Below are 15,487 nucleotides of genomic sequence, written 5' to 3'. Positions count from 1 at the left end.
CCCTCCTGTCCCAAAGACAATTCTAAATGGTGATGAAAATACTATGGTTTTTGAAAATCTGACCCCAAACACACTGTACGAAGTTGCAGTCACTGCTATCTATCCTGATGAATCTGAGAGCGATGACCTAATTGGCAGTGAGACCACGTGTAAGTAAGCAATTCTGAACTCTGTTAAATCATGTAATTTGTGGCAGTGGTATTCAGAGGAAAGGAGTGCCTTTAATGTGATTTCTTTTGTGCTTTTTCATAGTACCCATTGTGCCTGTAACACCGCCACCAGGTAAGAACCTGAATTCATGCTTACCATTTTATATCTAGGTTTTTTTTACAGAAAATGTAAGGAAGAACAGTCCAGGGCAATGGTTGTTGGGGGTTTTCCGGGCTGTATTGCCGTGGTCTTGGCATTGTAGTTCCTGACGTTTCGCCAGCAGCTGTGGCTGGCATCTTCAGAGGTGTAGCACCAAAAGTCTTTTGGTGCTACACCTCTGAAGATGCCAGCCACAGCTGCTGGCGAAACGTCAGGAACTACAATGCCAAGACCACGGCAATACAGCCCGGAAAACCCCCAACAACCATCGTTCTCCGGCCGTGAAAGCCTTCGACAATACATAGTCCAGGGCAAGTTTCCAGAAAAGCCCATGCATATGCATAAAGAGCTTCTGCGTGTTCATGAGACTGATTATTTCCCCTTCCAGTGATAGTCCGTCATTGAGGTTTTGGGAGGAGGCTTTTCAGGCAGAAGGGGGCGGGGGGGGGGCTGAAAAATCAATCCTCCCTTGCACATGCAGAGTACTCTGGGTAGCGCTTTTCTTTCAAGCCCAGATATCTGAATTTGAGTTCTGGCTTTCTGTTGACAGAGTGCCAATGGCTATAAGGTGAGATGAGAGTCCCAAAGCAAAAGTGGCATTGTGTTTCCACAGTGCAATGCATTGCAATGGTACCCATAAAGGTTATGAGCTGTACAGTGTTAAGGAGATGGCGTGGGATGCTCAGGAGAGGGATTTATGGTAGCACAGGGTGATGCAGCTGGAAGTAAAAATCACACACTCTTAACAGGTGCATGGAAAGCTTTTTGTTTGTGTGGAAGGGACCATGTCTTTAAAGAAGGCAGCATTTACTGTTGTGTTAGCTAACCAGCAAATATTTTTGTGTATGTGCTGTGGTTCAAGTCACCTTTGCTCATGTTTAGCATTGTACAAGCATTAAATGCTCCTCTGTTTTTTATTATAAATATTATTCTGATTTTGACCCAGTTCTTTGGTTGAGTATGGTTTCATGGTTCTGGGCATTAGCTACCTATGGTTATATAGTTATTCCAAGTAGCATTTCGGTTATTTTTAAAAAAATATTTTTTAAAAGATATAATATAAATTTCACATCATACTGCAGAATGGCTCAAGTATATTTTGACTGTTACAATTCTTTGATTAACAACTGATTGCTTTAAATAATTTCATATATCAGTCCGAAAAAGTGGCCCACGGAACCTTCAGGTATACAACGCAACATCCAATAGCTTGACTGTTAAATGGGATCCCGCCAGTGGACGAGTGCAGCGGTACAGGATCGCTTATCGACCTACAGCTGGGGATGGAGTGGAACAGTCGGTAACTATCTCTGAAAGTTTATAACTGTTTTTTAAAGGAAAATATACTCTTCCAAACAAATGCCAGCAGTTGTCAGATCAATCTATCAGTGCACTACAAGTTTTACCTTTCTGCAGAGAACTGTGGATATTTCTTAGGTAAAGGAAATGGATTAACTTCCTTTATCAATGGAATCTACAAGATGACTCTAATAATCTAATAAGCATACAGTTCAAGTAAGTCTGCAGAATGTTTGAACCAAAAGTATGTATTACCTGAGGTCTTTTGACATTGCAAATTTCTTGCATAGGAAGAATATGAGAAATAAAGCATGTAAACAGTGACAATTACATACAGTATTCAAAGGCCTTGGAACAAAGGTCTTGGAAGTCGTGTCTATGAAGCAGGGTTACTTGTGAATTTTGCAGTCGCAGTGCCCCCCAAATCCCTGTATCAGTTTTTCTTCTCCCTTGTGTGAATTGAACACGTTTGCTATAATGTTCATACCATTTTTTTCCTCTCACCATTTTTCCTGCTATATGTATGTAATTATCCAAGTTAGTTGTGTGTCAAATGCATTTAAGTGGCATATTAATGACATGTAATAATGTCAACATGCCATACAAGTGGCATGAAATAAACAAGTGAATTGGAAGCAAAAGCAACTAAATTGGGTAGGAATAAAAACTTCACACTAACAACATATGGGAACTGAAGTGAAACGAAACAGCATATTTATTTATGTCTACTCATATGGGGCCCTTTGGGCATGCCCTAACCATACCCAATAAAAATCAAGATGGATTTTCTTGAGAAGGTAAACTTGGCCTATATATCTGTTAAATACAGGCTGGGCACTAGGCAGTCTGCTGTTTCATTTGAGGAAATAAAAAGAGACTCTGTTGTTCATAATGACTATCATATTTTAAATTATTGCACATTTTTTACTTTACTCCATTTTTCACAGCCTAGGTAAAAAGCAAAGGGGAAGGGAACTTGGAGGGAGACAGAATTAAGTACAAAATATATGATACCCATTTTTCCAGCATCTGTGGAATTTCTTGTGCCCTCACATTTCCCTTTCATTCTGTTTATTCTAGACCACAGTTGGTGGGAGACAGAACAGTGTTGTACTCCAGAAGCTGCAAGCAGACACACCTTATAGTGTTACAGTTTCATCCATATATGCAGATGGTGAAGGAGGACAGATGACAGGCAGCGGCAAAACCAGTAAGTTACACAATTCTGTGTTTCTCATTTGCAAGCAATTATGAAAGAGTTCTGTTAAATCACTTGAGAAATCAGCAGGTTTTGTGTTTCAGTTGCTGGGGTCAATCTCTGTACAGTTGAATTTGTTCCCTGAAAAAGTCCCCTCTCCCCATTAAAAAAAATTTTTTTGGAAACTTCAGCTGAAAAATAAAAAATCTTTTCAAAATAATTAATCATTCCCTTATAGGTTTGTCTTCCCTTACCTTTTAGCTCTCAGTCTGTGTGTAGAGGATGAAAGGGAGAAATTTGTCTTCAGTTTCTGTCTGAAGAATATTTTATTGCACAATAAATTCACAGACATCTTTCTTCAAAGCAGAGTTTCTTGGGTGGGGAAAATACATTTTCCATAAGAGAATAAAACTGTTTTGCTGCCAGAAAGAATCTTTCCTCAGAAAACACATGCATTGCAACTTGGAGTGAGGAATGCAGTTGCGTAATCATAGTGTACCCCTATGTTACCAATGGCAATGAGGGACATGCCACTCCATTCGTGTCATGTTAAGTTTAACTGATTTTATTTTGTTTACTTGTCTAAAAGGTGAATGCCCCTTGAGGAATCCTCAAAGTTAACAAAAAAGTAGCAAGCAAAAGTAAGGCTAGCTCTTTTCATCACAGCAGTATCTGGCCTTTGAATCTTTACAGTTTCCTCTCCTGTCCTTTTAAATTTACTTCTTTCAAAGTTGTGTTTCACCCTCCCCTATGGATTTGAAATACACCTCTCCCATCTATGAAGTAAAAGGGTGAACAGGCTATTATCCCAGCAATAAGGATACTGTTACAGTATCCCATATTGGAATGGAATATTGCACCACTGGCACTGGGTTGCAGCTAGTAATAATGAAGTGATATAAATAAAATCCAGTCAGCCATGAATGCAGCATTTCCCCCCCCCCTTCTCAATGCAGAGGGTTGGGGGACCCTGCCTAGGATGTGGGATGGGGGTCACACTGGTCAGGGATCCTCAGTAATTGTTCACCCTATCCTGTCTAAGTTCTTCCATGCATAAAGCAACAGCTTCCACTTGTGTGTGCATACACTGTTCCCTCACTTTTCCTGAGGGTTCACTGTCCCTCTGGAGCTGCTGTTCTGGAGGTCCAGAGTGCTGCAGCAGGAATGTGCAAAGTTCCCATCCATGAACTCGCTCTGCAGTTGTTTCCATTGTTCGGCAAGGCCCTTGGTATCATTTTGATCCTCTTCACTCTATTTTTAAAAAACCTTTTACACAAGGTCCTAATATTTCAGACTACCATCTTCACCTTCTGTGTCTGTGAAAGCTTCCAAATGTTACAGAGCTGTCATGTGTCCACAGGCTACCCCATTCATTCCACTGGTAGGAGAAACTCAATGTAGTTGAAGCATTTGTTCACATAGGAATTCTAATCACGGCCAACAGTGAAGCAAGTATGGACAGTGTGTATTCAGCACATGATTAAACAGAGAACATTTGGATAATTATTTAAGTGGGCAGGATTTAAGATTGATTAACTGTTCGCTGGATTTAATCGACAGGATTAAAGCTTAAAGTAGTGATTCTTAATCTTAACCAGATTAAAGGTTAAGAACCAATGGGCAGCCTAGAGCATTATTTATTTATCTCAGTTTGTATGTTTTTTTATTGTTATGTTTGCATCGCAACTATCTTTTGAAACCCCCAGAAGAACACTCTGAACTATATCTGGTATTCCTCTAATTGTTGACTAGCATTAGACAGTTGAGAATTATTAAGACAAATACCTCTAGGATGATAGCCCCCTTTTTTCTTAACCATGGCAGATGTGTATCTATATCTTGCTTCCATAAAAAATATAGGATATTAGAAGAAGTTTTAAGTGAGAACTTTATTAGGAAAAATGTCCAGCATCTCTATCCTATTTCCTTGCTTTCCTTGCTTTCTTCCCTCTCTGACTACCCTTCTTCTTCTACAGAGTTCCCTTTATGATCAACTGGCTAAGTACAGCAATGGGAAATGCACTAAGTACATTTTTAGGGGAGAAGTAAAAGCAGCACAGCAATCCAAAGCATTTATGGAATAAGGGCTACTACCCATGTACATTGTTGAAAATAGAGATTAATAGTTTTCTTTTCCATCTTGTATTTTCTCCAATGATTCTGCATGGCATTCTAAGGAATTGGTATGCTCATGCTCAGAAGTAATCCCTGTGTTATTCATTGGGCGTTATTCCTAAGATTAGTCTTAATGATTGTAATGCTAGTAGGGCAGGGTAGGCTGATAGATAGTAACTTGTTCAATACCATCTTGTGGGCTCCACCTGGGTTTTCATGGTGAAACCCAACTCTAATTATAACACCTCTGTGGCTCTCAGTGTGGGCACCATTTTTCGTTTTTTGTGGTCTGAACTGCTTTTAGAGTAGAGAGGACTGCAGGCTTAGGTTCTCTTTTCAATAATCAGTTTATTTACAAATGTGCCATTGAAGCAGATATTGCAGAGGTGCATAAGCCAAGTACAAAGGCTGTCCCACATTCACTGCGGTATCTGTCTAGTTCCCTGTACCCTCATTGCTCCTTTCCCTGATCTTTCTTTATTCTTGTATTGGGCAAAGCAGCTTCGCTTTTCTGTCATCCTGCATGTGTATGTAAGTCAAGGCATCATGCCAAGGTAATCTTTGGCCATAGATCTGTCCAATTATCCATCAGTGTCTCCTGTCTGAGCCTCTTGGAGTATCAAGACGGCATGATTCCCACAGCCTGACAGCACATTTAATGTATTTCAGAACCTCTCAGCACAGTAAAGAACCTCCGAGTCTATGATCCAACCACCAGCACGCTGAATGTTCGTTGGGATCAGGCTGAAGGGAATCCTCGTCAGTACAAATTGTTCTATGTACCTGTGGAAGGAGGTGCAGAGGAGCTGGTAATTATATATGCTTGAAACCCACTCCTGGTTTTGCCATAGCTGATACCAAATGGGCTTGGGAGACCACTTAGAGCTGATTTTGTACATGCATAAGAATTCATAGTGTTTTGGGAGCTTGAGAACACTAATAGGGCAATCACATATCAGATTTTTTTAACTTCATTTATACCATGCCTTTCTCCCCAATGGGGACCCAAAGTGGCTTATCTCATTCTCCTGTCCTCCATTTTATCCTCACAGCAACTGTGTGAAGTAGGATTAGGTTGAGACTAGCCCAAGGTCACCCAGCACACTTCCATGACGAAGTGGGGATTCAAACCTGAGTCTTCCAGATCCTAGTCCGACACTTTAACCACTGCACCACACTGGCTCTCCTTGAAATGTTACCTTCTGACATATAAAACTGGTATGACAGGGAGAAGGCTCAGATTCTTTTGCTAATTTTCCCAGGGTGTTTTGAAGGCATAGATGCATACTCTTCATGTGCTGGAATAATGATGTGAATTTAAAAAACATGAAATCCTTCCCTTTTATGGTGATTGATTGATTAGTCTTATAGTCCACTCTCCTTGCAAGCAAGCTCAGAGCAGATTTCAATAATATAATTCACTTTAAAACGCATATCAAATAAACATTCAGTTCGGTAAAAAGACAGCTCTAGACAGCAGCACATATCACTCAACCCCAGCCCAAATATGCAAAATATTCTGTAAATATTTTGGTGTAGTTTCATGTAGTGGTTAAGAGTGGCGGGACTCTAATCTGGAGAACCGGGTTTGATTTCCCACTCCTCCACTTGAAGCCAAGGGTGACCTTGGGTCAGTCACAGCTTCTAGTGGCTCTCTTAGCCCCACCCACTTCATAGGGTGACTCTTGTGAGGATAATAATAATGTAATTTGTAAACCGCTTTGAGTGGGCATTAAGTTGTCTTGAAGGACGGTATATAAATCAGATGTTATTATTAAATTTTCAAAAAGCACACGCAAAATTATACTGCAATATGGCATTTTTTCTCTTGTACTTCTTTTTTTAAAAATCCCAACAGGCAACAGTCCCAGGGAACACAAATTATGCGGTCCTGAGGAATCTACAGCCTGACACACAATATAAAGTAACTGTGATTCCTGATTACCGGGAAGGTGAGGGAGGACGCGTGTCTGATACTGGGAAAACATGTAAGTAACTTTAAAGTATTTCTTTAATTACAAATTTATATTAAGTGCTTAAATTATGGGATTGTTGTCCACACTTCAGAATAAAACTATGGGTGTTCAAGACTATTGATTTCAATACACTTAACTGCACCTGATCCTGTGTTGGGTTGTGTGAATTATGCTAATTTTAAAGCAGTTTGCTATTATAGTTTAGTTAATGGAAAATCTACATAGCTGAAACATCTTGTAATCCTCCGCCCCACCCCCCAAATTGATGCTTGGATCTCAGATGGAGGAAATATTTATTTGCTTAGAAAATGTATATGCCCCCTCTGCATGGGCTGCCTTGTTTCTCCACCTGTCCAAACAGCACATGTGAAAACTGGCTGGGAGTAAAGGAAGCAGTGATGTGGGCATACTTTTTTCTTTAACCTCCCAGTTTTGTTTCGTTCTGGTTTACACTAAAGTATAAACTGTGATGGAACACAGCATGTCAGCTAATTAAAGACACAAACAAACAACAAACAAGCATAGTGAAGTCATACCCTTATATTTGGCCTCATGCAGTGTTTGCATTTAAGCTGCCACGCTGTTGTTGCTTTCTGGTGCTAAGGCTCTACAGCTAAGCAATTGGTTTTTTGTACAAAACTATCTTGCATGATTCTTGATTCAGTGGTGAGAGGAGCACCAAGAAACATCCGAGTTTACAACCCGACAACAAACAGCCTTAATGTCCACTGGGAACCTGCACCAGGAGCAGTACAACAATACAGAGTTGTCTATTCTCCATTAGCTGGCACAAGGCCATCAGAATCTGTAAGTAATTTAACCGTCTGGGATTTTCCTTATATGAACTCTGAGGGATAATGTTTCCCACAGTGATTTCTGGTTGGTGAAAATAAAATGTCCTCTTCCATCTAATTGTACTGAGTGTCATTATATATTTGTTCCACATATTTTAATGTAGTAATAAATAGCAGAGAAACAGAATCAGAGTAGGCTATTGTTCAAAGCGAAATCTGGGTTAGTTCTGAATTCCCAAGTAAGTAAATTGGTTTACACTGCACAACAGACTGAGTAACTTTCTCTCCCTCATTCAGCAAAGGCTACCAGACATCTAGTATCAAGTTGAAATAATTCCTCTGATGCAACTTGGCCCTTAAGAACATGTTTTTGCATTTGTATACTGTAAATACCATGCATGATCTTGGTATCGAAATGTTAAAATATATCAAATCTTAAAATTCAGTCCACATCCTTCTGTAATTGAGAGATTCACAATGAAATTCTAAGCAGAGTTACTCCAGTGTAAGCTCATTGAAATCACTGGGCTTAGACTGGAATTCTGCTTAAGATTTCACTGTCAGGTATTCCAGAACAATTTTGATAATTATAGCAGCCACATGCAGGCGGGTGAAAAAATGCTTCTCTGTATTATTAGTTCTTTACAACACCTGTTATGGATGTTAGCAGTTTGCCATGTGGATTGATCCTGGATACAAAGAATCTCTAAACCTGTGACAGCAACAGGCAAGAATGTACAATACAGGTGTAGAAACATTGCATGTGATACAGATAAACTTAACAGGGAGCCATTTAGAGAGATTATTACTGCTACACAGGACCTTCTCCCCTAGCCACATGGCAGCATTTTTGGGCAGTGCCCAAGTGGATTATGTAATGTAGGCAATAACCTATAATTGGAATTGTGCAAGTCAAATAGGTACATTTTAATACGTACACTCCACAGTTCAGTACAAATCCAGAGTACGAACACTATCAAAAGGCGATACATATAAAATAAGTACAACAGAATCATATAAACAGCACTTACCTTTATTCAAATCACTGGTCTAGCAATGAATTCTATTCTAGAGAAAAAAAATCCACAAATCGATTACTTTAAGTAGTTTTGCGATATACTCCTTCGTTTCATATAAATGGAGTCTGAATCCATATTAGAGAATCTTTTATATGTTTTCTAGGCCTGAATATGCCAGGAGAGTTACTTTGGATTAAAAGTAAATGAGCCAAAGTAAAAACCTCCTCCTCTTACTGTCTTTCAAAAATAAAGAAAAAAAAAGTTTACAAGCAAGGGCATTTGGCCAACCACAGAAGAATGTTTCTGAAGATCTTGAGCACTTTTCTTCTTAAACTATCACAGTTTTTTCCCCCTTGAACTATCAGTTAAATTCAAGATTACTTCTTCTCTAGATTGTAGTACCTGGCAACACCCATGATGTTCTACTGGAGCGTCTTATTCCTGATACTCCTTATTCTGTAAACATTGTTCCTCTGTACCCTGATGGAGAAGGAAATCCAAGTGCTGGACAAGGAAAGACATGTAAGCAAAAAACTGTTTCTTTAAAATGTTTGAAAATTGATAGGTGACAGTTGATAAGTGATAGGTATAGTAAATTCTTCCCCAGCTTTGCCAATGCTTCTCAGCCCATGCTTTTCAGCATCATTTCTTACTTGGCCAACATGGCATGAAGCCTGAATCTGCTGCTGAAAGAAGGGGGGAAATTAATGTTTTACTTGTATAAACTCCATTTGTCTGTATGTGTGTGTACAGACTTAGATCCAGCCAACTGTCCTATTTCCTCCCATGTTTCCTTTCTCCAAGCAATCCCTTTTGACTCTCAGAAGGAAACCATCCTTTTCCATTCAGTGGATCTGCACTTGCAGAAGAGGGAGGGAGGGTGATTTTTGTCCCTCCCTAACACACATGGTCTTTTGTCCATACAGTTTTCAAGATTTCATAAATCATCTTTTCAGGAATTGAAGCAGTCTGCTGGAAAGAAGGGTAAATGCTGTGTCAGCCAGTCCCTTCTGTTCATATAAATATAGCTAATAAGTGTATGTATGTTTAAAATGAATTTCCAGAATCTGAGGAATCATATATTTCTGAATATTCCAAAGCTGACATGTTGATTAATGCTGACTACCAGCTACATGTGATTGGCAAAAAGGAGAAACGTATATCTATTTTTGGACATCTGCAAATTAGTCTCAGATTGCCATTATTCACATGTATTCACCCTATTTGTGTGACACAATGTTGTAACAAAGCTGTAATTAATGTTATACAAGAGGCTTTATTTCTTACAAAGATCTATAAAATGCAGGTAGTATGTCACACTTAGCAGATGGGATTGTAAAGTTCCCACTTTTTGTCTGTACTTATGCCCATTTTCATTTGCCCTATCTTTGGCCTGAGATAGTTCAAATAACAGAACCCAGCTAGTATCTGGAATTCATTGTTATTGGATATGTTAGCTGGTTTATCTTCAGCATATAAGAAACAGATGATGTCAGGCATTTTCTGTGTTTATAATGATGTGGTGGTTGTTCTTTAAAGAAAACAGTTGTAAAACTAGTTATGTGTACATATAAAATCTCACGTAAGCCAGTTTTAGATTACAAATCCACATTTACATTAGTCACAGACCCTTGGACAGTTATTATCAGAAGTGTGTCAGTATTGTGAAACCAGTTATTTTCTATATTATAGTTGTTTTACTGGATGTACCAAATATACAGAGGTAACACTGACAGCTTCTCAGTCCATAAAGAAATACAAACTGGAATAATAGAAGATGATGTAGTGGTTGGCCTCATTGTCCATTCAGCTACCTACTGTGGGTTTTTCATAATTAATTATATATTAGTAGTTAATTGTTTGTGAATATGTTAAAACAATGAGGTTAGGAACTTAAACTCTGGGTTGGAACCAGCAAGTTTTTATACTCTATCTCACTCAATCCCCCTCGTTGTAGGGTCCTCACCTTGCAAAGCCCATGATCCCCGGCAGAGCCTTTTTTGCAGGTTAGAGGAGATCCTGTCCATCATTTTCTTCAGCTGAAAAACTGGTTGGATCTCATTGTTTGGTTCTATTATGCTCAGAATTGCCAGATATTTCATAGAATAAAAGCTATGCTAATTAGGCATCAGTTCTATATATGTGTTATGAAAAATTACTACTTTAGGGTTGGCTCATTTGCAAACTCTGTAACCCACTTTCTGCATTATTTCAAGTCATGCCTTAGACTTTTTTCTTCTTCTTTGCATTGTTTTCCAATTCTGTAGCCCTTTCACTTTTAATAGGATATCTTGTTTGCCACCCCAGTCAGAATGAAGAGGCAGACACAGGAGTTGGAACTAAAGGGCCACTTTATTAATATAACATCAACCATTAAATACGGCAAGGGCAAACTAGTGGTACGGTGGTCTATAAATAAAGTAACTAAATAAACAGCAGCAGTATTTTGTGAGGGCTGTGGAAGGATATTGCTGTGGGGATGCTATTTCTTGACCACATGTTTTTCATGTCACTTCATTTTGTGTCCTTAAATTGTTTTAGTGCCTCGTAGTGGGCCCAGGAATATGAGAGTCTTTGATCCTACTACAAACAGCCTTACCGTTCAATGGGACCATGCTGATGGGCCTGTGCAGCAGTACAGAATCATATATTCTCCTACCATTGGAGACCCCATAGATGAATATGTAAGTGATCTCATGATGTGCTAATATTATCACATTAAGCTTGGCTTCAGTTTCCAGAGGAAGGTAATTGAGTTTCATTCCTTCTATGAAGTGCTCTGAGCTTACTAAGAGCTTGCATGTTTCTGTATGATGGGAACTGGCATAATGGAAGATGCCACTTTACCAGTTACCATTTGCCTGTCTGAGAGATAGATGAGTACAAGTATTCAGAGACCATGGCATTTTAGACTTGGGCTTGGAGGCAATATTGTCATTTTCATTCAAGGCGGATCTTCATTTTACTTCTCCTGTTATGGTCTGCAGCCAGCCTGTTTTGCAGGTTTTTGTGGAGGTTCAACCTATACTCTGGAAAGAATAAATTTGGTTCCTCAAAATATTACTAGAGCTAATGCTATTGATGTGTATATGTTTTAGCCTAATTTGTTGTAGGCACCACTCAATAGAGTCCTTCTCCTGGAGCAATTAATTTTTTAAAATTTTTACACGTAAGACCTCATGTAGCCCTTTAAAAAGAAGAAAAAGAGTAGGGCTACTTGTTACTTCCCAGTAAATGTTATATTTTTTTCCTCCTCTTCCAAATCCGGGCTTCTTTAAAAAGCACAAACTGGCCTCAGTTCCTGGTCAATTGGAAGAAATGGGCTGCATACGAAGAACCACGAGTGGAAGAAGAATAGCAGCTGGAGCTGCTCTGCAAATGCCCATGGCGACAGCATTTGCAGGAGTTCAAACTGTACTCTAAGCAGCTTTTCTAGCAGGCCTCATACTTGTACTTGTGCAAGAGGTTGCGTAAGTTCTTGCACAAACAAACACCTTTGGATTTTTCTCTTGCACACGAGCTGTAGCACAACATGTAAATCAGCCCTTCCATGAGCAGACAGTATGTTGTATATATGGAAGGGCTCCCTTTGGATCTGAGCTAAGGATTCTGCAGGCTTCTAACCTCATTACTTGTGCATCGTTTTGAAGCTACTGAAGTATTCAAATTAGTGCTAGCATAGTAATAAAGGATGAGTTTACGCTTGGCAAATTTGCCTATATACCGCTGTTGGCATGCTTAAACCCATTTTACATGCTTAAGCGCATATAAATCACTCAGCTTAAAGTTAACATGCCTGCCTTTTAGTTGGATTGTAGCCATAGTGTACTTGACAAATGTATTTTGGATTTGCTTTGGTAGAAGGAAAACATGTATTTACATTATTGTGCATCCTCCCTGTTTTTGTTTGGTACATTTCTGTACATTTATTTTGTCTAGGGGAAGAGTTAATGGCCATTATAGAAGTCCATCATAAGCATAAAGGATATTAGTGCACTTTGACTTTCGAGTTTTTGTTTTAGATTTGAGAATGTTTACAGTTGTAACAATTTGCTTCATATTTGGCAGCGCAACTTTGGTTAATGTTTGTACGTTTCTTACAGTCTAGGGCAAAGCCAATTTTTCCTCCCCAAGGGAGGTTAATAGCATGACTTCTACTGACTTCTGTGGAAAACAGTTCAGCCCATAAAAGCACCACAAAATTGCTCATTATTGTGATTTATTTCTGGATGATAATATAGTCTTGCATCTTGGCACTGTGTTAAACAGCTCAATATGAATAGTTTTCTCTACATTTCTGTAAAAGACCATCCCTCTCTTTGGGGAAAAATACTGCCCAATCTGTCCAGAAGATGCAAAAATGTATAGAAACGTTTAGCTCTTAAAGGTTTTATAATTTTCAGCATGTATGCAGCTATCTCTAGTTTCCTACGCTGCTGATCCTGCCTTTATATTCTTAAACCATGCACTAGCCACGATCCATGCTACCATGATCTGCAGACTTGCTACTATCCACAAAGACCTCACCTTCCTTTACCACTAAACAGAAAATAATCTCCGTTTACATTGATAATGAGATTACCTAGTTGGATGGGATAAGTGAATTAATGCTTTCAGTCCCACACCTTAAGTAGACAAACAGTTTACTAAATCTCTAAATTCTGGAAGGAACTTTTCTCACCACGAGCAATTTTGCATATACAGGTCTAGGAAAATGATGTGGAGTTGCTGGGCTTGCTTTACTGGATCAAGTCAAGGAAATATATAAGTCTGCAGGACTGTACTTATGTGTGCACTTCCATTTCAATTCTCTATTCCCTTCCCATCTTATGTGTAATATATTATTCTGATGGGTATAAGCATCAGTTGTTGGCTGTGTTCCTGTACAATGTTGTCATCTCCAACTTTTCACATGAAGAAAGTAAATGTGGTTGTTTAGTATACATTGGAGGTTCGCTGTATTATCAAACACCCCAAAGGGGTCATCTTGTCTCTGCCCTCTCCTCTCCAGCAGATGTTATTGTCTCCCTTTTCTTCTCCAAACATATAGTACAGTAGGAGCTTCTCCCCCTCTTCACATACATTATGTCCACATAGACAAAATGTTGGATTTGGTTTCCTTAATCTGCTCTGGATGCATTTGAAACTTGAGTGTTGCCAGATGTAGATATATATTAAATACAAGAGAATATGTATGACTTTACCCCTGTTATTGTGATATTTTAAAAATATCATTAATTAAAGCCCCATCTGTTCTAGGCAGCTTAATTTTGATGGGGCTGGAATTACTGTGCAAAAGGGTTGGATCCTGTGGACAGAAGCAAATCTCACTCACCTTCTCCCAGTAGTCCCCTGTGATCCTACCCCCCCCCCCAAAAAAAGAAGATGCTCAGGATTGAGGGAATGGTCATGGACAACATGCACTGTGACATGGGAGGGCTGCAGTAAGGAGAGGGAATGAGGTGAAGTTTTCTGCCACTCCTCTTCTACCAGTGGAGAGCTTTCTCCACCAACCCTAACCCTGTTGTCGGAAGAGGGAGAGGACTGATTTTTATCTTTCTTAATGCAGTTCCATGAGGTTCTCCTGATGCCACTTTTTTTGTTGGTTCCAAGGGATTGCTGGGGAAGGTGGAAATATCCACTTCCATGCAGACTTTTTTTTATAGGATCCAACTCACTATCACTGGTTCTAGTACAAAAATATATTGAATAAAAGTATATCTGTTTGCTTTGTTTGATATTCATAGCACTGCAAGCTGTCTGATAGATCAATTGCATATTACTGCAATTGGGAATAATCACAGCATGTTTTCTGTATCTTCTTGTGTTCTAGACAACAGTACCTGGCAGAAGAAACAATGTAATGCTACATCCTTTGCATGCAGACACACCCTATAAAATTACAGTTGTGGCAGTTTATGAGGATGGAGATGGTGGACAGTTGACAGGAAATGGAAAAACAGGCATGTCTGTCATAATAGTAAATACAGTATTTTCTGATTTTGTTTTTGATGATGGCAGAGGAACCTTTCTTGTGAACTTAGCAAGCATTAGAGAAAAGATCTAAGGAGTAGGAGAACATGATGACAATTTTCAAATATTTATTAATTTTTTGAAGATGTAGTACGCTTCTTTTGCTTTTGTCATTTTCAGGTGACCTGACCAGAATCAATACAGAAAATGTTAAAAATATTGAAGTCCTATTGAAGTCAGAACCCTTACCTTTCTGGATTTTATTTCCTTTTACTCTGGTCTCAGATGCACAGATCTCCATGCAATCAGGGACTGCTGTTTTTTCTGAAATGTCAGGGAATGCATGCACAATGGAGATGCAACCACAGACTCTTCCCCAGCATTGAAGTGAATGGGCCAAACATTGGTTGTGTGGGGCTCCATTTAAATTTGGCTATCCAAAAGAGACGTATTTTTCTAAATATTCTAAAAGTCTCAATACTTGAAGAATATTTTCTTAGGGATATTGTGGAATATCCTTCAGTGGAGGATTTAGGGAATAGTTTGGTAAAAACCATGAATAGTCAGTGAACAACTTGATGATCCTTGGAGTTGTTTTCTAGTTCTGAGAGACCTTTACTTAATTAACAAACCTTTGCAATGTACAGATATGCATGACAACATTGATTAAATTGTTCAAGGACAGCAGAAGTAAATATTTATATTTTATAAGCACTATTCAAAACTATAAATGTTACAATATTACTTAAGTTGCATTATGCCCAGAAATACTTCACCAACAGCAACATTTCTTTGTCTCAGTGA

At 38.9% G+C, this 15,487-nt stretch overlaps 1 protein-coding gene across 3 annotated transcripts in view; it reads left to right on the top strand.

Annotated features, from left to right (window-relative positions):
* Window positions 1–15,487, top strand: part of COL12A1 (collagen type XII alpha 1 chain) — a 155,363-nt gene that overhangs the window by 90,593 nt on the left and 49,283 nt on the right. For all 3 annotated transcript variants that reach the window (XM_054995906.1, XM_054995923.1, XM_054995914.1), the window contains 10 exons: window positions 17–149; window positions 253–282; window positions 1,467–1,609; window positions 2,689–2,818; window positions 5,591–5,730; window positions 6,780–6,909; window positions 7,562–7,704; window positions 9,103–9,232; window positions 11,252–11,394; window positions 14,544–14,673. In XM_054995906.1, the coding sequence (XP_054851881.1) occupies window positions 17–149; window positions 253–282; window positions 1,467–1,609; window positions 2,689–2,818; window positions 5,591–5,730; window positions 6,780–6,909; window positions 7,562–7,704; window positions 9,103–9,232; window positions 11,252–11,394; window positions 14,544–14,673 (1,252 nt within the window). The remainder of the gene's footprint in view (window positions 1–16; window positions 150–252; window positions 283–1,466; window positions 1,610–2,688; window positions 2,819–5,590; window positions 5,731–6,779; window positions 6,910–7,561; window positions 7,705–9,102; window positions 9,233–11,251; window positions 11,395–14,543; window positions 14,674–15,487) is intronic.

The sequence above is a fragment of the Eublepharis macularius genome, chromosome 1, assembly GCF_028583425.1.
Source record: "Eublepharis macularius isolate TG4126 chromosome 1, MPM_Emac_v1.0, whole genome shotgun sequence".
Taxonomy (NCBI): domain Eukaryota; kingdom Metazoa; phylum Chordata; class Lepidosauria; order Squamata; family Eublepharidae; genus Eublepharis; species Eublepharis macularius.
The sequence above is the reverse complement of the archived record's forward strand: the minus strand, read 5'-3'. Positions and strand labels throughout refer to the sequence as shown.